The sequence below is a fragment of the Sebastes umbrosus genome, chromosome 21, assembly GCF_015220745.1.
Source record: "Sebastes umbrosus isolate fSebUmb1 chromosome 21, fSebUmb1.pri, whole genome shotgun sequence".
Classification (NCBI taxonomy): Eukaryota; Metazoa; Chordata; class Actinopteri; order Perciformes; family Sebastidae; genus Sebastes; species Sebastes umbrosus.
The window spans coordinates 14091153-14115782 of NC_051289.1; the positions used below are offsets into that span (position 1 = coordinate 14091153).

At 39.2% G+C, this 24630-nt stretch overlaps 2 protein-coding genes and 1 non-coding gene across 3 annotated transcripts; 2 read left to right on the plus strand and 1 right to left on the minus strand.

The window, feature by feature from the left end:
• Positions 1 to 1483: 1483 nt before the first annotated feature.
• On the minus strand, positions 1484 to 4233 carry prlh2 (prolactin releasing hormone 2). The gene is made up of 3 exons (XM_037756219.1): positions 4141 to 4233; positions 3251 to 3437; positions 1484 to 1878 (listed from the first exon to the last, which is right to left on the minus strand). The coding sequence occupies exons 1-3, from the start codon at positions 4228 to 4230 to the stop codon at positions 1673 to 1675; spliced, it is 483 nt and encodes a 160-aa protein (XP_037612147.1). The 5' UTR covers positions 4231 to 4233; the 3' UTR covers positions 1484 to 1672.
• Positions 4234 to 7610: 3377 nt separating this feature from the next.
• trnar-ccg lies at positions 7611 to 7683 on the plus strand. The gene has a single exon. It is a non-coding gene; the product is annotated as a tRNA-Arg (tRNA).
• A 2198-nt stretch (positions 7684 to 9881) lies between these two features.
• On the plus strand, positions 9882 to 23390 carry shrprbck1r (sharpin and rbck1 related). Its single transcript, XM_037756918.1, has 14 exons — positions 9882 to 10655; positions 13018 to 13192; positions 14109 to 14186; positions 14432 to 14573; positions 14730 to 14820; positions 14959 to 15283; positions 16558 to 16658; positions 16781 to 16951; positions 18949 to 19109; positions 19204 to 19315; positions 20335 to 20514; positions 20884 to 20982; positions 21761 to 21904; positions 22294 to 23390. Exons 1-14 carry the CDS (start codon positions 10350 to 10352, stop codon positions 22372 to 22374), a joined length of 2166 nt encoding a protein of 721 aa, XP_037612846.1. The 5' UTR covers positions 9882 to 10349; the 3' UTR covers positions 22375 to 23390.
• Positions 23391 to 24630: the final 1240 nt, after the last annotated feature.

Below are 24630 nucleotides of genomic sequence, written 5' to 3' on the forward strand. Positions count from 1 at the left end.
CATTGAAACGAGTCAAAATAAGGTTTGAATAATGTCTGAATGTCAGACAAACTCAGCTCGACAGAAGTTTCCTTAAAGGTTTGACATTGAGGTTTGGTCTGACAGCCTTCCCCCATGCAGTATTCTTTAAACCCAAAGTCATTTTCTTCCTCTCTTGTCATTTTCTTCGTTTACTTTCAAACGTCGTGGCCTTTTTATTTGAACAAAAAGGTATTTTCATGTTTCCCCTTCGCTGGGGTCATGTCCGAACTTTTGTGTTGTATTCAGAAAAGATTTTTACATAACGAAGTCTGACGGGCTATATAACAAATATGCCATGAAACCATGATTTTGTTACGAGCAATTTATTTTTGTACTTACTGAACATTTTTATGCAATACCACTGAAATATTGCAAATTAAAGGCTTTATTCTCTCCTCAAAGGAGCCCTCCTCAGCCAGTCCTATCAGACTCTCTCATGTGTGATGACTCAAAGTGCTTTCAGTGTACGCCTGCATTTACCATTTGATATTCTGCCAGTAATGACGATGGTAAATGTTACAAAAAAACGCGTGGCAACAGGCATTTTTGGAGCGGCTAGTACGACTCATGCTGTATTTGTACTCCTTAAACACTAGATTTGAGAATACTGCCTTTCATTTTTAGGTTATTTTTCTTTACTCTGTGACATTAGTCAGAATCTCAGTTAGCCATGCATACGGTTGTCAAGAGCAGAGATGGATTTTCGGATGGACTGCTTGAACTAAAAGGTGTGATGATCTTCTGTATGAATGCTCTGCCCCTTCTATTAGTGACCTTTCCATCCCAGCTTTTCACATCTCGGGTTTTTGCACATTGATCCTGTACTTTTTGTCAATCTTGTTCTCCAGAGGTGTTGATGTATAAAAGCATGTTTCTGGTTTTATCAAAAATTAATGTAAAAATTCCCCATGAGAAGCACAGCCACAAGGGTCCAATCATCAGTGTCCTGTATTTTTCTAATGTAAAAGAAATATATTATATCATCACAGAATTTATTAATATATGTATATGTGTGAAAAGATGGATATGATATAGAATAATATGTGTATTGCCCAATCATAGTTGACCAATCTTTCAGTGTTGTGTGCAAGAGATTGTGTATAATTGTCATGACTTGTAGGGCTGGATTCACACAGGAAGTCTAGTTTACTACTGTAACAGAGCTAAAAAACAGATCTCACTTTCGTTCCTGTTTAAATCCAGTGTGAATGACTATACGATGAGGTTCACTGTGCACAGCTCCACAGGCGGACCATTCAATTTTACGTGCAATCGTTTGTTGCAATCCATATGACATGTTGGGGAAAATATTAACAAGCAAAAAAGACAGATTCTCTATGTGCCACAGTACTCCGAGACAAAAATGTATTATGAAATGAATAAAATTTGCAAACTTAAAAAGCTTTCTCTTTTGAAAGAAAATGTTTGTTGTGCACCAGAAAGGCTATGTGACAAACCGATATAATCACAACATGGTTTATTAATCAATATAGAATGCATTTTTATGTACAGATATCAAGGATCCTGTCAACCAAGGCCTCATAACAGACACCAGAGAGAAATACAGTTAAGAGCTAGAGCAATATAACCTCAATCAAGATAAAAAATGAAGACACTCTGAGTTTGTAGATGAAGGGAGGAGGACTCGCTGTCATGGTAACCAATCCCTGTCTTCCCCATCCAGCACTTTCTCGAGGTCCTCCTTGTTTCTGAGGCTGTTGAGCACCAGCCCTAACGTCCTGAGGACAGGCTGAATCCCCCCACTGCCCAGAGCCTCCACGCTGCTGTGCCTCTTCCCAAAGCGCCCGATGGGTCTCACCCCACGCCCCACGTACCAGAATGGGTCTATCTCTGGACCTGGATACCACACAAAGTACATCAGTGACAGATGGAGATAATTATGTGTACAATATTAACAGCTCTGTTTGAGAGCAGAATTCACTTTTGGGGAAACACTGGTGAGCACTAAAAAGTCTCTTTCAATCCTGGAAACAACTACAGTAATACCAAAACACAGTGCTGGCTATGATCAAAACATAGGCTACTGCCAGAAAACAGTCTGATTTTTTTTTATGGGTTAACACAATGAGTTCATTTTGTAGTCCCTAAAAAACAAAACAGAATTCTAATTGTCACAGGAAACCTAAAAAAAAATGTTCCATACAATCAGACTCTGAGTCTTTAGTTTCTTTTTTAGTGTTTATATAGGCTCATTGTTGTCTGTGAACAAAACGATTTCCTAAACTGATTTGATGCGTTCAGGGACTTCAGGAAATTAATTTAAAGTCATTGTGACATAAGTACAAATAAAAATAGATAAATCTACTGTGTATTATTGTAGCATTATTGTAGTATTATTGTACTGTGTATTGTATTATTTTCATTGTCGATTCTTCTGTCGATTCTTTTCTCAATTAATCGTTACTTGTTTAGTCTCTAAAATGTCAGAAAATGGTGAAAAATGTCTGTTTCCCGAAAGCCAAAATTATCATAGTTTTGTCCATAACTCAAAGATATTCAGTTTATTGTCATAGAGGAGTAAATAAACCAAAAAAATATTTACATTTAAGAAACTGGAATCAGAGGATTTAGACTTTTTTCTCTTAAAAAAAAATTCTCAAAACGATTAATCGATTATCAAAATAGTTGGCGATTCATTTAACAACTAATCGCTGCAGCTCTAGCATACAGAAAATAGTATAGTAGCCTCATAAAACATTCACTCCTCAACCTCAAAACGTATTTTTACACATTTAAATGGAACCACTACATAATAGCCTACCAATGAATACAGCAATAATCATGCTGTTTTACACTTAGTAGATTTTAGAGTGCATCACAAATTAGTGGATGAGGATATTCCTCATTATGAGCTAAATAAGAAGTGTTGAGCATCTCTTCTTTCAAAACAAACAGCAATAATGAAATGCAGCAACTCTGAGAGTTTTTTCAAACTGCAGCCTACAACATAATTCATTTATAGAAGTAAAATCTAATATTAAACAGTAGTAAAGAAGGATAGTAGAGAAGGATATTTCTTACAATAAATCCCTATGGTCACTGAACTCACCACTAAGAGCCAAATACAGACATTAAACATACTGTATAGGAATATGATACATTTACCATCGTTCTGTCTGTCTGTCTGTCTGTCCTCTCTTAAATCTCTGTTAACTTGCTTCAACAAAGTCTGCAGGTTATAAAAAAACAAAAAACAAAAAAATCTTACTTCTGTTGTCGACATTGTGAACGATGTGGAAGTCGTGCTCCACCGTGGTGCTGTGAGCGCTGCTGAGGCTGCAGGAGAGGAGGAGGAGGAGCGCCAGAGCTCCGGGCAGCAGGCAGCGGCTCGTCAGGACGCAGTGCCGGACATCAGCCGCTCTACCGGGCAGCATGCTGCGGAGTCGCTCAAGGCACTATGGAGAGGACGGAGGGACTCTGGTCAGTAAAGTAGCACTCACACTTTAAGGACACTGAAAACAGAAAGACTAGTGAAAGAACTCATAAAATTAGACATCAAATATATCTTTAACTCAGGTATTATCATTAAAAAAATTTAATGTTAAAGAAAAACTGATAAGAACATGGTAGGAGAATATTTATAAGAGATGAGAAATAAAAAAAAAAGTAATTTAAACCTCATTACTAAGCTCAAAAACCTCATATAGTTTATGATACACAGAATTTACCATGATTTAAAAACACTATGGTAACTATAATAATAATAATAATAATAATAATAATAATATAGCACTTCTCAAAACAGATGTTACAAAGTGTTTCACAAGACAATAAAAGCAGATAAATAAAGTAAAAGATATGGTAACTGTTAAAACAGAACATCAGACAATAATATTATATATATTATATATATTATAAACTCCAGTCTATCAATATCATATTATATGTGCACCCCATTAGAGATGTGTTAAAATTGTTAACTCAAAACCCTGTGGTATCTCTCAAAAAAAGAATTGCCTAAATACAGCATAACATACTGGTATCCTCAATCTATTGCATGTAATACAGTGAATCTGTCAGGCTGTAAAATAGAAATAAATGAGAAATAAAAGCAAATAAGATCTATAAAGTAAAGCAGCCCAAAGAGCAGCTCCTTACCCTGAACTTTGGTAAACAGGCTGAGGTCAGTTGGCAGAGGTCTGAAGTCGTTATTGCATGAGCAGGTGTGCTCCAGCTTTTATAATCCATGCATGCTCATGTGGTTGTTGGATGATGAATCAAGAGCGTCAGTCACACACAGTGAATCCCAGACTACAGGATGCATCACCTCCTCCCCTCCCCTCTCCTCTCCCCTCTTCCCACTCTTCAAACCCCCTCATCTCTTTGAGAAAGGAGGTTTGGGTTTGGAGCTTTTCCTGATGTCTGTCACGCAGCAGAGCAGTCCATCAGGGAGTCAGTGACATGTGGGCAACTTTTAAATTAGTGAACATGGGGAAACCCACCACCGTGAGTGGGTCTGTCAGACTGTGGCTCAGAGCTGTGGTGGGTGTTTTTTGATGAGTCTTTCATTGATCAGCTTCATTACAGGGGGACAAAGCAGAACACAATCTGCTATTGCAAAAACCTCTGTGTATTTTTGTCGCCGGAAACTATAGGCTTTTGGAACTTTCTTAATAATAATCATCTCCAAAGATTATAACCGCACCTACTGTCACTCTTTTAAGACATTAAAACAATGTCTGATATTGAAATACCAGATTAGAGCTGTAGAGTTTCAGCTGGAAAAATACTGTTTTAAATCAGTGACAGCAAAAGACACAGTATCAAACTGATTGAGGAAGGAGTGAGAGTTTTAAATGAACTGTAGGTGCTGAGAGGTGACTGATGAATTGTGACAGTAACATCGTAACAGTGAGAGGCCAAGGTGAGGAGAATGTATTCAGGTGTAAAATTGCCTCAGGTCCTAAAACGATGTCCGTAAAGGTCACGATACTATGTGACAGCGCTTCTCAAAATGAAACCTTAAGACTACAATTTTTGTGGCGTTTTTTTGTAACTTATAAAGGAATACATGCTTATTTGCAAAACTAAGTCAATGGATTCTGTAGTAGATTTAGAGCTAAAATTATTGGTCAATTAATCAATTGAAAAAAGCAATACTTTTGATAATTGGTTAGTCATTTAAATGGCAAACATTCGCTGGTTCCAACATCTCAAGTTTGAAAATGTGCTGCTTGTCTTTTATGATAGTTAATTGAATATTTATGAGTTTTGGAGAGGCTATCAGACAAAACAAGCAGTCTGAAGACATCACAGAATTTTTCACTGTTTTCTAACATTTTATTGACCAATTGATTAAGTGAAAAAATAATCAACAGATTAAATTCAATTTAAAGGTAACATACAGGATTTTAGATCACAAAATATGTGTGTGATGTCAATTTCCTTACAATGTGTTTTTTAAAGGTACAGTGTGTGGGATTTGGCGGCATCTAGTGGTGTGGTTGCAGATTGCAACCAGCGGAGTACCCCTCCACTCACTCCTCCCTTTCCAAGACTGCGGTAACGTGAGCCGGCGAGTGCAAAACCGTGGTAATGCTGTTCGCCTCACTTAGAGGTCATCCTTACCATAATAACTACTTTAGGGAGCAACGGAAGTCAGACGGCGTCTGGCGGTACCTCGGTTTTGCACTCTGCGGCTCACATTACTACAGTTTTGCAGAAAGACTCTCCAGAGTCAGTGTTTGGTTTTCCTGTTCTGGGTTACTGTCGGAACATGGCGGAACAACATAGCGGTCTCCATGAAGAGGACCAGCTCCCTATGTAGATATGAAGGGCTCATTCCAAGCTAACGAAAACACAACAATTCCTAGTTTCTGGTGATTACACACTATGAAAACATAGTTATGAATATTTTATTCCATATCTGCTAATAGATGCCCCGATATGTTACACACTGTTCCTTTAAGTGGGTGATTCATTATGACCTAGTTGAAATGAACTTTTCCTGTGTACAATATAATCATCTAAAACTGTACTAAAGAATATCAGGATGATATCATCGTCCTGCGTAGCATGTGACGGTAAAGGGTGTATGTGTGTGACTATGTGAGTATATGCACGCGTACACCCAGGGCAGCACTTTGGCTCTCGTCCACACATTAGGGCGGCTCAGATTTAGTCATGGACTGAGATCAGATGGTATGATGCAGACACAAGCTGCAATAATGAGAAGAAAACTACCTGCGGATGTGTAATCAAACCACAATATGTGGATGAATCCTCAACTAATGAAGCTAATTAGATTTTATGATACGGAACCTTTATTTGAAAACACTGCAAATGATTTGTTGCTTCTTCTGTATGCATGCAGGTGTGATAGGTTTGGTCATCCTTGTTTTGTGGGTGAAATGTGGTCTTGGTGATGCTACTCATTAACAGATTTAGACTGTCAAACTAAACCTATTTTTATGTTCCTTGAATCATCACTGCTCTAAATTCACTAAATCACCATATTTCATTCAAAAATAAAAATAAAAATACACCGCTTAGTTCAACATTTTCCCCGCTCAAGATTTGTTCTTTTGTATCATAATGCCGCCTCTGACGTGACACTATGACATCACGGTCTCATCAGCACCTGATTGAATGGCTTCATCTCGCCTGTGATATTGGTGTTACTGTGAATGGAGGTATAGAGGATCACCGGTCAAGTCACAGCATGTGGTGTGCATCTGGCACTTCCCTGCTTCATTACACTTTGAGAATGAACATTTTCGCGGGATCCTGTTCTATGTATCTATAAAGAGAAACTAAGTAAAGGTGTTTCATTCATAGAATTCATTCAAAGTTCAAAGTTCAGATATTGTGGGGCCCTAAGGAATGTGGTATTGATTGAGAAATCCCTGCGTGCAGAATGATTAACAGCTTGAACTGACAAAGCTTTGGAGTCTAAATCATTCCCCTTATACGTGCTACAGTATATTATGTTAACTGCCTCAATAAATTGTGACCACAGAGTGCGTGGGCCGGGACATTCATTGACCATGTTTGGTTGACCCTCTTTCTTAAAAAAGGCTTCAAAAGGGAAGTCAGTGGTTAGCAGGGAAATTTCTTTCCTGTTGGTGTAGGATTTCATTCAGAACATTTAGTAAAAGGTCTGCAAAGTTACAAAGGGAGTTACTGTCCCCCACAGAAACACGGATCCTGAACTGCCTGGAACGGGTTGCTTGAAGTCCCGCCTTTTCTACTGTAACGTGGTGATGTCACCAAGTAACACATTTGCAAAACGGCTATGTTTGGCGCGCCCTCAAACAAAGCTAGTTCGAGCCGAGCTGGAGCGGGGTCCAAAGAGTTTGGTTCAGTTGACCAATCACAACAGGGTGGGCCAGCTGACCAATCAGAGCAGACTGGGCTTTTTGAGATGGGGGGAGCAGGTGCTCAAACAAAGCATTTCATACAGAGGGTTAAAGGGGTGCTGCAGCACAGCTGGTATGAGAAAAGTAAAGCGTTTTTTGAATATCAAATCATGTAAACATGTTCTAGTAGAAACCCAAAATACAAGTATGCGCTTGAAAATAAGCATAATAGTTCCTCTTTAAAGTTAAAAGGGCAATCCAGGTTACAGTGGCTCAGTGGCCTAATGGATAAGGCACCAGCCTCCGGAGCTGGGGATTGTGGGTTCAAGTCCCACCTGGGTCGTTTGGGTCTCACCAGGATGGTATTGGCCTCATCTGATTTATAATGTCTGTACAGTCTCTGCATCTTTGAAATCACTACACAGCAATGATGGACTGATTGAAAACAACATTTAAAAGAAGACAATTTGATATGTCACAGTAGGTCACAATAATAAAATTAATGAAGGCTGAATTCCATTAAGCACGCTTTGGTTTTATTGTGAAAGCTGTCTCACTTATGATGGGACGCCTGAATAGAATGAACCCATCGTTAATGTTATCAGTAAGACCTGTGATTTCTTTACTGTCAAATTATCTGCTTCTGAAAAAGATCTATTCTATGTTTATGATATTGAATGACCCTAATATGTACTCACTATACAGAAGGACCCCATTCATATACTATTATACTACTGGATTATAATTATTGACACATTCAAATATAAGATGCTTTTTACTGTTGCAGGTTGAGGGGGGACGGATTGAAATTGCTTTATTCTGCAGGATTAAATACATCATATTTACTAGCTGCTTAAATGCTTTTAATGTCATTTTAAAGATGCTAACAAACAGATTTCAGCAGAATTATTATGACGAAGGGAAGGAAGACTTATAACGTTTTATATGGGATGCTTTGCTGCCCCTTTGTGGTTAAATATGTACACACATTGTGTATATAATACCAAATGGTTTCTACTGCACTACATTGAAAACACAGGCTTAAAACTCACCTGAGAAACAGTATATCTCCCTAAAATTTAAATATTAACAACAAGTCTGCTAACAGAGGAGCTCATCTGTCGTAAGGAAAATGTATCATCATGAAAATGTATCATCAGACAAGAGAATATTGTTATTTGCAGATGATGGGCCTTTGTGGAAAAGAGGGAGAAATTATCATGGAGAGAATACATTTAAAATATGACATTTAATATTGTGCATAAGTGTAAAAAAAAATGTGTGTGTGATGAGATGCCTCGTAGGGTAGGACTGGGGAGCCGATATTGCATCCTTGAAATATGTATGTAGCTCTAATTAGTTCAAGGTTAGATTATTATGAGAGTGTAGTTTATGGATCTGCATCAAAATAGTTGGAGGATTATATGTGATCCTGGCACGGGCTCTTAGATCATAAATAGGATCAGTAAGAACTTGACCTGAGTGTGCCCTGCAAGCTGAGACAGGAGTGTCTCAGTGTTCACGGAGAGAACAGCTCCTAGAAATAAAATTTCAGATTTAGTAAGTTTTATAGTTATAGGGAATGTAAATGTACAGACTATATGCAGGTTTTTACCGGTGGATCAAAAGATGCAATAACAGGAAACACAGGTTCTGTAGTTGCAGTTCCTTGCCACAGAGTTTAAACAAATGTCTTAAGTGTGTAGGCTACACTGTTGAGTTGTACACCATTTTGATGACTTTAGAATTGATTGAACAAATTAAACTAAACAAAGTTCTAGTCTGTAGTGACTCAGTCTCTGCTCTGTTCAGTCTTAAATCAGGTGCATCTATTCGAAATAATGGCAACACATTCAAGAGTAATAAAAGCCAAACTAGCCAAACAAGTTGTTAAAAAGAAAACATAGACATCTGTATTAAAGTCAGAGGGAAAAGACATTGTATGGAAGAAAATCAATAAGAGTGGCAACAACACTGGGATCAGGAGATAAGGGGAAGACATTTACATTCAATTCTAAGTAGAAAGGGTATTTTGAGAAAAACGGAAATAGAAAAGAGGAGGTAATAGTGACTAGATTAAGAATAGGACACAGGAGAATAATCTGAACGACACATAGGGTAGCATCCAACCGGTCTTTGTTAACATTGTCAGGTAGGATACCAGTAATTGAAGAAAACGCTTTTTAGTTGCATGAAATATATATATTCAAGATTTCATTCCATATATTCAGGATTTCATTCCATATATTTAGGGTTTCATTCAATATATTCAGAGTTTCATTCCATATATTCAGGATTTCATTAAATATTCTCAAATTTCACATTATATATAATAATTTCTTGAAAGGCATGCAATAATATATATATATATATATAATATATAATAAAAAAATAAAATATTTATAATAATATAAAAAATATTTCTGTTTATAATTTTGAATAAAAGTAATATAATAAAAAAAAATAACAAACCGGACACTGTAGGAGTTAAGTACCTCCAGAAGGTTGCAGTAAAGCAACACTAGGATGCAAGCTGCCTTTAAAACTCGAGAAGAAGAAGAAGAAAACAGCCCACAAGCAACGCAGGCGCAATACTGAAATGAAAGCATACGCATCAACAACAACACACTCAGCGTTACTTACCAGTGTGTCAAACTATTGTCAATAACCTTGATGTAAGAAAAAGCTAATGGGATATGCCGAAGAAGAGTACTGTTATAGCATAGCTTCGCAGCCAAAAAAGAAACCTGCCTGAAAGGACGTTTTTAAGGTAAAACGGAAGAAGAGAGAGAAGTGAAACCTCTAGCTGGAGCTAATGTAACACTTTTTTTGGAAGTCGCTACAAACACAGTTCCAGAATCGAACGCACTTGCTTCCTGTTGTCAGTGTGTGGCCAGTAAACATCCAGCGAACTTGATACAATGTAACAAAACAACGTGGAAGGATTCTCAGTAACAACAGGAGGTAAACAACCCACCGGTGTGCTTTCTACATGAGTCTGTTGGCAGTATGTCGCTGAGTTCAGGCGGTTGGACTCACACCAGTCCCGGCTACACACCGGACCAGTCCGCCGCCGCCGCCGCCGCCGCCGCCCTCCTCCCAGCCAGTCACTATGGGGCCTCGCAGGCAGCACAACTCGGCTGCCAAACCGTCCTCATGTCGGTTCGGGTGTCGGTGTGCCATTCTGGGATTCGGCCGCTCTGTCTTCCTGGAGCAGGTGATGAGTCACTGCGCCTTCAGCTCGGCATGGACCCGGGGAAATCCGGGGAATTCCGGCTGTCGCTGCAGGACAGCAGCGGGACTGGCCGGAGTGTGGTGAGTTCACACTGTGGCTGCAGCAGCAGTAGTAGTAGTAGTGTTGGTGCTTGTTGTGATGCGGTTATTGAGTGGGGGAACACGCCAGTTTAATTAAAATGATGTCCACAAGAACACTTATTATGCAAGGATTTGCTTGCATAATTGTACTCAAGTACTGTACTTGAGTAAAATTTCGAGTTACTTGTTTTCCATTTTATGCTACTTTATACTTCTACTCCACTACATCCCAGAGGGGAATATTGTACATTTCACTCCACTACATTTATCTGACAGCTTTAGTTACTTTTGTCGATCCAGATTAATAATACAAAATATAAATCAACTAATAAATGATGATAAATTCGGAAAAAAAAGTTGACAGAAATTGAAAGAAATTTGTTTTTGGTTGATTATTTCTCTGTTGTTACAATGCTAATGTGCATTGTATTTTACATAGTTTAAAAGCCTGTTTACTGACCTTCACAATGAAGTCCAACTTGTAAGGATCATGCATTTGTGGGATGAGCAGCACAGCTGATTATTTAGGTAGCTCCCAAGAAAAATGCATGATCCTTACAAGTTGAACATCACTGTGAAGGTAAATAAACAGGCTTTCCAACCATGTAAAATACAATGCCAATTAGCATTGTAACAACAGAGAAATAATCTAAAGAACACAAGTTTCCAAACTTTTTTTCCCGAGTTTATATCACTATCGATTAAAGTACCTAGCATTATATAAAGTAATTAAAATGAGCTCCACCTTTACCAGCTGCAACATTAAAGTGAACACATAAACGCACCAATAACTATAATCCAGTGATATGATATTATTCTGAATAAAAATACTTTTATTACTTTTAGTATATTTTGATGACAACACTTTTGTGCTTTTACCTGAGTAAGTTTTTGAATGCAGGACTTTTACTTGGCACAGAGTATTTTTACACTGTGGTATAGCTACTTTTATTTAAGTAAAATATCTGGGTACTTCTTCCACCACTGATAGGGACCACCTAGAGCAGTGGTTTCCAAACTTACTGGCTTGTTAACGGGTCCAGATTATTTTGTTTATTTGTTGCAGCACATGTTTATTTAGGAATATGCAACATATAAGCATAATATCAACTGAAACAATACAATATTAATTTTCCTTTTATTAAACAGGGCCTCAAAATTGGATGCATACACATGCTTTTATTTGGTACATATTATCAAAGTAGCTTGCAATAACCTCAAAGTCATTGCCACACTGTGAACTTGGAGCCGCTGGGCACCATGAAGGTCAGGGGCGATGGGCAGTTTGCCCAGTTGGTAATTCAGCACTGCTTGGCACCCTGTAAAGCAATGCTTACTTACAACCTCTTATTACAGGTTTCTTACAGGCCTAAAGAGATCAAACTGTCCAGTATTACACAGGAAATAAGATAAGAATAGTGGAAAAATCAGAAGATACTACACTTTGGTTTAGCATAACTGCTTTTTATTCTTTATCACCCTATTAATCATCTAGAGACCCCTCATACATTGGAGGGCTCCTGACCATCAGGTTAGAAATCACTGGCAGAGAGGACAAGGGTTTAGACCACTGTCTCTGCAAGCATCCATCCTTTGGAGGATGTTAATGTGCAGCTGAACCCTGCTCTTACTAGAAAATGCAAAAAAAGTGTCACAAAATGCACTCATAAAAGTAAATACTGTTAAAAAAACAAAACAAGTGTTATTATATAGCTACTCTCAGTCCCAGTTTATTAGGTACACCTAGCTAAAACAAATGCAGTCTTATGCAACAGTTCTGCAATAAATGCTACATCCATGAAGTAAATATATATATATATTTTTGTTTAAACTGTTTTAGATGTAACTCTATGCTATGGTTTGGAGGCTGTATATCATTACACTAAGAGGTGTTTTGAATAATTAGTCTACACTCATCATAAACTTGGTTGGAAAATGTTAGAAACACCTCTCAGTGTAGCACGCAGTACAATTCAGCAGCTTAGGAAAGTTCCATACAAAGCCTTTAATTGCCAGGTGTGAATGACTGTCCAGTGAGGTCAAGTGTGAATGGTTGTTTAATCTCCTGGGAAGGGATGCCAGGACAGCATTGTAGGTGGAAGACAGGTGATGCCTTAGGCCTCCTCCTCTGTTGAGCGATGGCCTCTCTACTTTGGCATTCTGGCATTACTGTAGCAGTGCATCCATATTTAAATTTGTTAAGGGAATGTTAAAATCATGTTTTTTTTCTAAACCAAGTGCACACATGCAGTCACGCACATGGTTGCCATTTTGGCATAACGTAACCTATGATTCATTTACCTTCCCCAATTTGTCCTACCTCATCTCCTCTCATTCTTGCTCTCTCTTCCTCTTTTCCCAGACCATCGCTGAGTTTGATTTGAGGACCGTAAACTATGAGGTGAAGTCACCAAAGTGCCACGAGCTGAGTCTGGCGGCGCCTCCACACGACCGCATCAGCTTCAACTTCCGCTGTGAGCAGGAGGCCCAGGAATGGGCTACGGTGGTGATGTCGTCATTGAGAGAAGCACACAGAGGTCAGTCGCCCTTGCCAAATACTCGTTGTCCTTTTAGATAACAACCACAGCAAAAAGGTGGGGACAATGTAGATAATTCACAGGATCCTATGAGCCTTTTCAAACCTACAGTACAACGTTATGGGAAACCCCTGTTGTGTGTGATTTGGTGCAATTCATTTGCCCTTTAGTGAACTTAGTTCTGCGAATTGAGCTTGACGAATCAAGCAGCTTATTTATTTATTTGAACAAAAGGGGTTTTCACTGCCCTCTTTAATGCTTGTTAACATCACCACAGTCAGTCTCAACCACTGTAACCAAGCTTCATATTTTGGCTTCAGGGGGAATTTCAATAAATTGGTCTGTGCTTACTTACATAATACGCCCTTGTTTACTCACTCACATGCACGCGAATGATAAGGCAAAAGAAAAGAAGGATGAAAAAAAATGATATGTAATTGTGGAATGATTAAAACTGCCTTATGGAAGACTATTTAAGTTAGCAGCAGTGGCTGTAACACAAACTCAGGCCCATTTACTATGTTACTGTTCTACTAAAAAAGTGTCCCTGTTAAGACCAGTGGGTAGTGATGTTACGTGCTGTGATGAGGCTTCGGAGCGTGTGTCGAGTAATCCAGGAAGTTTTCCGTGACGCGCGTATCGAGGCTTGTATCATTTTAGACCAATGACGTCATTGATGACGTCCGAAGCCTCGCTGCCCGGACATACTGCGTGACTGGTTCAGGAAGTGGTTCAGATCTTCACCGATCTTCACTGGTTAAATATTTCAGTCTACAGCTACAGGCAGAACAATTTAGACAATAGGAGATTTTTTTTGTAGACCGTGGGAAAGATGATTGTTGTTTCTTTCTTGTGTTTTCTATCCATTTGTTCATCTAAATGCTTCTTTCTGATTTTCAACATTTCTCATTGGCAGTTGCCCCTCAAGATAACGGTCCACAGCGTCCCCTGGATGGTCTCCATCTTCAGAACACGTTGGCCTTGCAACGAACAGGTGTGTACACTGAACATCTTCCTTCCAATATAAATAATCTGTTTTTTATTGATGTGATGTAACTAATTCACTGATTCCTTCACTCATTTTATTCATTCATTCATTCATTGAATCATTTTAGCCCTCTAGTGGCTGTTTGGAGGTATGGCAACATCCTCTGCACACACTTGCCCGTATGTTCACCTGTGTGGGCTTGTCTGTGTTTCCTTGTGCATGTACGTACGTGTGTGTGTGTCCATCTGTAGAGGAAACCTGCATAGAGCTGACCCGAGCCATAGAAGCAGGTGACATGAAGTCTGCTTCGGACTTTGCCGCCACGCTCGCCCGACAACACGCCACACTCAAGATTCAGCCCTCTGCCGGAGACGATGAAAACACTGAAATCAAGTAGGAGCATCATCATCATTAATTCTATTTTCAAAAACATGACTGATGGTCAATAATTGTTACATTTTATATTTTAAAATGTCATATAAAGCAGATTATGACACAGTTTATACAAACAATGTGGCCAATGGCTCGTATTTCATTTTATCTTAACAGCTTGGTTGTTGCAGTTGAGGATTCTTCCTCGTCCTGTTGTGTCACTGTGAAAGTTTTCCCACATATGACTACCGCCGCACTGAAACAGCAGGTTAGTCTGAAGAATGCTTCTCCTCTTCATTGAGAATCATGTCCAGTAAATTGTAGTTGTATAGCCCAAAACCACAAAGAAATAGTCTGTCTAAAAGGTTTCAATTTCTATCTCACTTTCTTTCTTCTACCACCTCAGATGTTTCTGGAGTACGGCTTTCACCCGCGGGTGCAGCGCTGGGTGATTGGCCAGTGTCTGTGCACCGACCAGCGCTCTCTGGCCTCGTATGGGGTTCGTCAGCACGGTGACACGTCCTTCTTGTACCTCCTGTCGGCCCGTCACGCTCGCTTGACCCTCCAAGTCCTCCAGCAGGACCAGGAGAGCGCCCTCCTCCGCAGTCCTCCATCTCTATCTCTCCCCGCTCCTCCCACCCTCCCTGCTACCTCTGCAAACGGCCCCTCGTCTCTGGACCGGAGGCCTTACACCACCCTGCCTCCTAGACTCCATGCCAGCAGCAACACTGGTGAGTGAGGGCATTAGCATGTGGGTTTGTGACAGGTGTCAGATCAGATTTGCTTTAACTTTTCAATTTCATTGAGCTCAAATGAGATTATACCTTCTTATTTAGTGCGTTAGACAGTAACACATTAAAGGATTGATACACCTGGATCCCAACAAATGGTAATACCAGTGTAATTTGTTTCCCATCACCATTAATGCCCATGACTATAATACTCTGTAAGTCATAAACTCTTTTAGTAGTAGGTAGAATAAGTAGCCTATAGATGTTTCCGTTTGTAGTTCTAACATATTTATGACCTGACCTATTTTCAGCAGCTATACAACACAAAACAAGAGCAGTGCAGTGTAAGAAAATGCAGACGCTGCAACAATACCAGGACAATATCACGGCACGGCAACTCCGTTGAATTGAGAACTTTGCATTGAAAACGAACAATATGCTCTTCTAGCATGACTTTATAACGCCACAGTCTTTTTAGTTGTATCAAAAGTAGTGTAATTCTACCAAAATTGAATGTAAAAAGAATTACTGCCCCTGCTAGATGTTGGCTCCTCAAGCTCTACATTACACCCAGGCCACACAGGACGCGTGAGCAGCAGATGTGTGTCGTGGGACCCTTTTGCTTTTTATTTCGGCGCCCATGTTTCTAGAGATTCGAGGTCTCGCCTATTTTTTCTGTGTGCTGCGCGGCTCACAGCAAAAATAGACAGTGAAAATGTTCTATTAACTGTATATTGGCATCATGCCAGCAGCATTACTGTACTACAGTCTATACCTGTAGAATATGTCACAGCCATGATAAAAACAAATATTTATTTTTAACTCAACACTTCCATCTAGAGTTTTGATGGAATGGCTATTATGAAAGGCAAACTCTATGTAGAAAGAAATGGATGGCAGTAGCAGCGCAGCAGTCGGTGTGGACACCACACGCGAGATAGCCGTCACGCGCTGCTCATGCATCCAGTGTGGCCTGGGGCTTAGTGTAGTGACACACAAGAATATAACAGTGCACAGTAAAGGAAAAAGTAGAATAGACCAATTTAAATGTGCTTAGCCATAAAATAAACTCTTGTTGAAAAATTTTTTAAAATGACGTATTACATTTGACATTGCAGTGTTAATTCTTTTAGACCTATTTCTTATGGATTAAAATAAACAACGGCGGTCAGTAGAACAGACTGTGCATAGAGGCACAAACCGTTAATTAACTTAATGGGTGCACATATCACTGGTTGCTTATTAGGTACCTTTTTTCTCCATGAATGTTTCAGGTGGGTCGGAGAGAGGAAACGTCAGTGAGATCAGAGATCTCATCAACCTAGAGATGCCTCAACTCAATGAAGCAATGAGCCCCAACACAGCTTCCTCCCAGGTAGTACACAGCAGTTATGGTGGTTTAATTAGTGTTTCTTTATTCACATACAGCTCAGAATGGTCAATGTTTTGATAAAATGTGCTCTAATATACTCTTTACCTCACTACTCTGTGCCTTAGGGTTGGTCGTGCCCTTCTTGCACTTATATTAACAAACCGACACGGCCGGGCTGTGAGATCTGCAGCACAAACCGCCCAGAGAGCTACGTCGTCCCGGGGGGATACAGACCTGACGCACTGGAACTCAGACGGATCCAGCAGGAGAAGGAGGCCATCAGACAGTACCAGCAGGTATGAAAAACTCTCTCACACCTGTACCGCCAAGCATCCCGTGCACCCACAGTCTTACGTGTACAATCAAACACCTGCTGTATGTGTGAATAAACATCTTCATTCACCCATATATATACTTTTTAATTTGGCGTACAATTTGGTTGCAATTGAACAGAAGGGTTCAACAAAATACAATACATTTTAGTAAAAAAAAAGCTGCAAGGCCACACCGGGCTCCAAATATGGAGTAGAAGGAAGTATGAAATTGATTCAAAGTTGACACTTGAATTCAAATTTGCAGGCCCTCTCAGGTTGACTCTCTTCTCTTTTGTCTCTGTTTTTTTGAAGGAGAAAGGGAGAAGAGAGGTGCTGAGGAGTGCTGGGGCTCAAAACAACTCACTCCTGTATAACCTGGACCAGGACTACTGAGCACACACACACAGGCTGTGTCCAAAATCACTCACTACTCACTATATAGTGGACTATATATAGTGAGTTTGCCATTTTGTAATGCTGTCCGAATGTATAGTGAGAATTATTACTGGACTCAAAGTATCCTACAATGCATCGTGAAAAGTAGTGGACAACGATGGTCACTAACCGAGCACTACATACCATCATGCATTGCGCTGCAGCATCATACCAGCAGTCGTTGATCTGGCATGTTTTAATTGTGCGACACCAATGACATAATTAACCGAGAAAATGACCAGAGTAGTGTCCAAAAGTGTTTTTTCATTTGGCTGATGAGCACTCTACTGTATATAGTCCTCTACATAGAAGTCCCTGGATAGTGAGTAGGGAGTAGTGAATGAGTGAATGATTTCGGACACAACCACAGACACAGGCACATGTACACTCCATCTTTATTTATGTGTCATTTACAGACAGTTTGAACTTATAGCATCAATTCCGTTGCACTCACCAGACACTCACTTTTTAGATCACATGAGAAATCATTATGCACAAGCCTACTGTATGTCTATACTGTACATCTATGTGCTTGAATTGAAAGCATATGGTTCTGTTATTTCTACCCTGAAGTTGAATGTAGGTTAAAGAGCTCATTTGAGATGCACTGATACCATCAAAGCCTATTTAAGGCTTATTTCAGCCTATTTTTGATCAAATATATAAAACAGGTAGTGGCATAGGCTTCGGTGGTTTTGCATGTTCATGAGATTCTACAGTAGAGAAAACCGTTGATTACACATTTTATGAAAATTCTGACAACTCTGTTCTGGTGAAAAGTAGAGCCTCTGACAGATATTGGACTTTAAAAGCCGATATTAACATATGAGAGTTTTAAAAAACCTGGAAAAGATGGATTTTTATGTCACATAAACTTATAATAAATAAAATATTTTTTGGCCCCGGGGCCTGTATCACGAAGCAAGCTCAACTTAGTCTGACTCTCTTGGGGTTACCTGGCTTCACTACTTGTAAACTCTTTTGTCCCTGTCAGGATCCTGTAGACGTGATGTACAGGTGTTGATCTAATCCTCTGAAGTCAACCTGCAGGTCAGCCTCGCAGCATAGGTTGCCATGGTGATCTAACACAGTTAAAAGTCAGCCAGCTTTGCGATAGCGGAAAACCTGAGTGAAGCCCAAAGACATCTGACTAACCCACTAATCTGGCTTCGTGGTACAAGCCCCTGGCAATGTAGATTGGTCAAACTCTAGTGAAAAGGTTATGAAAGACTTTTTCCTTATATTGACCATCCAGCTGGATAATCATGCTCACTGTTGATGACTTTTTAATGAACTCCTAAACAGCAGAGATTGCCACTATATTGAATGTATCAGCCTGATTGTTAATTTTGCACTGTTAGTTGTATATACTATGTGGAACAGATTCAAATAAAATGTTTATACACAATGTGTGTGCATGTCTGTACTGTGACAATACTACAATACTTGAATGTTACGCATTGCCATTGTGCCCCTATAATAAAAACTTAAAGGAAAAGGTTTATAGGTTTAACCCTTCCAACAACACCACCCCCTTGTGCCAGGCAAGGGAAGAGGAGCGCAGGGAGAATTTTGCCCGGCTAGTGATGATGGACGGCCAGGACCTGCTGCCTAACCCGGAGCCTGTGGACTGTAGGATCTGCTACGTGGACCTGCGGCCTGGAGAGGGCGTCCTGCTGAGGGAGTGTCTCCACTGTTTCTGCAGGTAAGATAAAAAAAAAGCTGCTTCTGCTAGTGGGATGAGGAAGAAGTGGAAATGTTTTTCTTTAGCCTGTGTCTGTGTGTGTATTTCTGCCCAGAGAGTGCTTAGGTTCAGTCATCATGCTGAGCGAGGAGCCGGAGGTGGCCTGTCCCTACAGAGACGACACATATTCCTGTGCCTGCTCCCTGCAGGAGAGGGAGATCAGAGCTGTGAGTAACACCAACAAATACAGTATTTACTCTCATACATAAGAGTACCTTTTTTTAACTGGCATATTAGTAGGTAGTATTATGTAAATCAATCTTACTCTACATTATGTTTTAAAGAGGACCTATTATGCTCATTGTTCAGGTTCATACTTGCATTTTAGGTTTCTAGAATATGTTTACATGCTTTAATGTTCAAAAACACTTTATTTTTCTCTCACTCTCTGTCTGAAACGCTCTGTTTGAGCTCCTGCCCCCAGGTATTATGCAATGTGTTACTTTCCAGGTATTATGCAAATGTGTTACTTGGTGACATCACCACGTTACGAAAGAAAAGGCAGGACTTCAAGCAAGGTGTTTCAGGCAGTTCAGGAGCAGTATTTCTGTGGGGGAGAGTAACTCCCTTTGGTGTGGACTTTGTGCTTTGTAACTTTACAGACCTTTTACATGCACATAAAACTATATAACACACTAAAGTAAAGGTAAAAAGCACAATAGGTCCTCTTTAATTTAGCACGAAAAGCTCCTTTCAACACTGTCAGTACCAGCCAAGTAGCTGGGGCTACTGCTCTGCTACTTGTTTTCAGCCCAGACTTTGACCTCTCTCCCTGTGGACATCCTTCATATGAAGCAACAGTAACTGTTAGACAACCTCCCTAGCTTCTAAATAAACTGGTACAGCTAGGACTGGTGAAGACAATGGTTTAGTTTGAAGAGCAAGATGTGTAGTTGAAAGTAGAACATGGGCTTTGAAATGCCAGCTAATCAAGCTGCTAGACATTACATACAGTATTTGTCTTGAAAATGATAACTTTGTATACACATCATTTACCAAACAAAATGTATATGTTGGTACTATATGTGGCTTGTGTTAAAAGTACAATGGAAAATGTCCTCCTCTTCAGAATTCATTGGTGTTGTGTTCACCTGCGTTTATTTTCTTTTCAACTCAGATTATAATCTCTTAGTATCATTATTAGGGTTAACTAATCCTTCACGTTTTACCCCTTTCTCCTTTACAGTTGGTGCCACCAGAGGAGTACGAGCGCTGGCTGCAGAGAGGCCTGTCGGTGGCAGAGTCTCGATGTGAGGGCAGCTACCACTGTGCCACCCCAGACTGTCCGGGCTGGTGTGTGTACGAGGACACAGTCAATGTCTTCCACTGCCCCGTGTGCAGGAAACACAACTGTCTGATTTGCAAGGTATGAAATATATAAACAGTATTTACACACAAATAATACAGTATTTGATCATTTACTCTCATAGTTTCTAGGAAATTGTCTTGGTGTACTTTTTTTATGTGGGGTTGTGCATTAAATATATGAATAAATGAACAGCTATGGTACAAATTGGGGTAAAGACTGCACCGTGTACTAATCACTTAGTCAGAGCTTATTTATAACAACAAGTCCTTTGAAAGAAGCAAGTGATACGAGTCACATGTTTATAATCCGTCTGTTCCCTTCAGGCTCACTGCTGTGTAAAGACAGAAGTGTTTCTATCTTTATACATCAGAGACTTTCACTGACGTTCTTTTTCTGTCCCTGTTTCTATGAATCTTCTCTCCTCAGTCTATCCATGAGGGAATGAACTGTAAGCAATACCAGGATGATCTGGCAGCCCGCGCTATAAATGACTCAGCTGCCAGGAGGACAACACATCTACTAAAGGCGAGCTGTAATACACTATATATACAGAATATATATCTATATGTCAATGTGTGTGTGCAGTGAAAGGGAGAGAGAGACCTCCTCTCAGCTGTTTATCACTGTTTTTGGAACTGCTATTACATGTACAGTATTAGTTGAATTTATCAATGGTATAGCCCAGTGATTGACTGCGCCGGGACCCACAGGTGGGTCGAAGGAGATTTTATAAGGGTCGCCAAATAATTTAGCAGAATTTCTTCCATAGTCTATTATTTAACATTAAATCTGCAGTTCCCCCTTTGAGCCACACGAGGGGGCCTGCATGTTCATATTGTTCAGGTAATTGTAGCCTACTTATAACATTAAATCTAATATGAAAGGCTAGCATACATTCTGTTTGTTTTACTGATGAGAGGAAAACAACGAGAGCCTGTTAACTCATTATAAATGCATTTGTTTGGTCTCATTTATAAAGTATTTAACATGTGTATATGTTTTCAATAACACATGCATAAAACAAAGTTGGGATTTATCCTATTACCTATTCAAGATAATAATAAGGTGATGCAGAAATGGCAGTAGAAATGGTCAAGACTGCTAATATACACACAAATTTGCTCTTCTCTCTGTCATTTTTAAAAAAAGTGGGTCGCTAGAAATTTTTTTTGGAAACACTGGTATGGCCAATCCATGTCTAAGTACAGAGATTATGTGTTATTATCTATAGATAGGTGGCTTTGTGTTCCACGTATTTATAGATCAAACAGAAACTAACACTCATTTCCTGTCTCACAAACAGACTCTTGTGCAGTCAGGGGAGGCTATGCACTGTCCCCAGTGTGGCATCATTGTGCAAAAGCGGGATGGATGTGATTGGCTGCGTTGCACCGTCTGTCACACTGAGATCTGCTGGGTAACCAGAGGACCCCGCTGGGGACCTAGGGTAAGAAATTCCACCTTTCTTTCTTTCCTCGTGGCATCTTTCTTTCTTAATGTACCTTCCCGATTTTCTACACCCTTTGGATTTTTAAATTGTGATTTAGGAGCCATATTGTGTTGGTGGTCTGCATATGTGGAATGGAATTTATAAACCTTTATTACACGACTTTGTTGAATACTCGATTCTGATTGGTCAATCACTGCGTTCTACGGTCTGTTATTTCTTTATAGCCCTCTATATCGCCCTGTGGCACCCTGTCATACCCTTTCCCTTACAAATATCTTTTTATTGTCTCTCCAACATGGCATAAATCCAAAACACAATGGTTAAAAAAAACGGTTTTACTTATGTAAGTCAAAGGTTTGACAATTCTTATTCTGATCTTCTCCAAGGGTCCTGGAGACACCAGCGGAGGATGTCGCTGCAACGTCAACAATCAGAAATGCCATCCCAAATGCCAAAACTGTCACTGAGAAAATCTCGAGAGGTCAGATTGTAGAAGGGAATGAAAGACTTGAAATAAACTCTAAAATAGAGAAAAGAGGATTATGGTGAATAGAAAAAAATGTATATTTAAGTCAAAAACTGCAGGATTGTTACATACTGTTATAACTGGAGACATTCACAATTCCCTCTCCGCAAATTTCTAACCATCACTTGTTTCTCTTGGCTTTTCAGAGTATTAACTTTACAATGATTGCACTGCAAATGTAGTAATACAGGTGTGTTGTTTTCTGTTTTGGTAGTGACATACCAGGATGCATTACATTAAACTGAAGTGGCCTTATTCTTGTGCACAAACGCTGTAGCAGGGTGTTAACGATGACGTTTTCTGGGAAACGTGACAAAATCCTTGTTGTGTCCTTAATATGCAATTTTTCTGCATAGAGATAGATCAAACAAGTGTATGGAGTTATATTATATGTTTTGTGTCTGTGATGGTCTGACTGCATGTGTGTCACCAAAGAGGTTTGAAATGTGTCTGATTGTTAGGTATGTTGTTTACCTGACGTTGAGTGGAACCGGGTTGTTTGCTTCCTGTTAATCACTCACGCGTCTGTATTTGACAAGCGGTGGAGAGGTCACTGAGACCAGCTGAGTGTTACACGGTGACATCATCAATAACTGGCAGAGTGTATTGATTAATAGTCAAATGTTAATTGTAATACTTGAATACTTTCTGAGAAGGCACATGTCAACACATTTTGTAAACAAGCTCATATTAATAAAATATAATAGGGTGCATATGAATTAATTTTTTATTCTAATGCATTAATGGAAATCAACAAGTATCACATTAACCAGGATAAGAGCATATATACGCTCACCAACTGCACCCACTCACCCACCAGACTATGACCACGACTACACTACTGCCCCGCACTGACAAGCCACCAATAAGTCTTCACTGTTACTGGTGTTAAATATCAGCTCTGTGTTGCTGATGTACAGTTGTGCCTTAATTATCAATAAATAACCTTTAAACTCACAGACGTCTTTGCTCTTTATTTCATTTAGATGTGGCTTTAAAGCCAAATAAATATAGACAAATGATTGTTTTATCCGTAATAATTAAATAATAACTTGCCCATATCCTGGTGGCGCTTATTAAATACCACCAGGTGCTTATTAAATGCCTCCGCCTGTTCACATCATGTGTTTTAAACGCCTAGGGGCGTTATGGAGCACCTGGTGGCGTTATTGCCGCCGCCTGGTGACGTTATTAAAGCGCAAGGAACGCCATTCACTATTTCTTTATAGGCAACAACAGTTGCAGCTGTTTCATTGGTTGCGCTTTGAAAGGTCAGCGGCGACGAGGTCAAATCTGAAATAATTTGAACTTTGGTGGCGATTTCAAGCGGTGCTCCACGCCAAGGGTAGCACTTCCGCCATGTCGGATGTCACTGCTCTCCCCATAGGAAAACAATGGCACAGCCAGCGCAGAACAATTTTTACCGCTTATCATTTCGCGCCGGCTTTAGTTAGCACAAGAAAATCCAGAGTATGCACTTGGGTGTTATTTTATTATTATTATTATTATTATTATTATTATTTTGTATTTTTCATTTAAATACAAATATGATTGTATGTTCAAATATGTGAAGTAAAGTGTAGTTGTATTAGCCATTTAATAAGTAAAGGCTGTTAATTTATGCAGCTGGCCTGCTGTTACTGTAACATTCCTGAGGATAGCAGCAGAGGACCATTTATTAATTAATTATTATATATAATATATATATATATATATATATGTATATATATATATATATATATATCATATAGGATAGCAGCAGAGGACCATTTATTAATTAATTATTATATATAATATATATATATATATTATATATATATATATATATCATATATATATATATATATATATATCATATAGGATAGCAGCAGAGGACCATTTATATAATAATTAATTAATAAATGGTCAACCTCATATATATATTATATATAAATTATATATATATATATATATTATATATATATTATTTATATATATATATATATATTATATATTCCAGTTTTGGTATAGCTGTAGATATTTATGTTATAGAGTGTTATTGATATTGTAAACTCATATTAATGTATTTTATTTTACTAGTTAGTTTATTCTACTAAGATTATTTGAAGTAACCTATAGCAGAGGAGGATTTCCATGCTGTATATGCTTCTAACCATCTCCCTGAACAGACTGGTTTGTGTGAGTCCTCATGGGGGGG

Excerpts from the sequence above, each read along its gene's own strand:
- prlh2 (XM_037756219.1), bottom strand. The coding sequence starts at position 4,230 with ATGGATTATAAAAGCTGGAGCACACCTGCTCATGCAATAACGACTTCA. Across the intron at positions 3,438-4,140 it reads CCTGTTTACCAAAGTTCAGG|TGCCTTGAGCGACTCCGCAG; the intron begins GTAAGGAGCTGC and ends TCCTCTCCATAG. Across the intron at positions 1,879-3,250 it reads TCACAATGTCGACAACAGAA|GTCCAGAGATAGACCCATTC; the intron begins GTAAGATTTTTT and ends TGTGGTATCCAG.
- shrprbck1r (XM_037756918.1), top strand. The coding sequence starts at position 10,350 with ATGTCGCTGAGTTCAGGCGGTTGGACTCACACCAGTCCCGGCTACACA. Across the intron at positions 14,187-14,431 it reads GTTGGCCTTGCAACGAACAG|AGGAAACCTGCATAGAGCTG; the intron begins GTGTGTACACTG and ends GTCCATCTGTAG. Across the intron at positions 19,316-20,334 it reads AGGAGAGGGAGATCAGAGCT|TTGGTGCCACCAGAGGAGTA; the intron begins GTGAGTAACACC and ends TCTCCTTTACAG.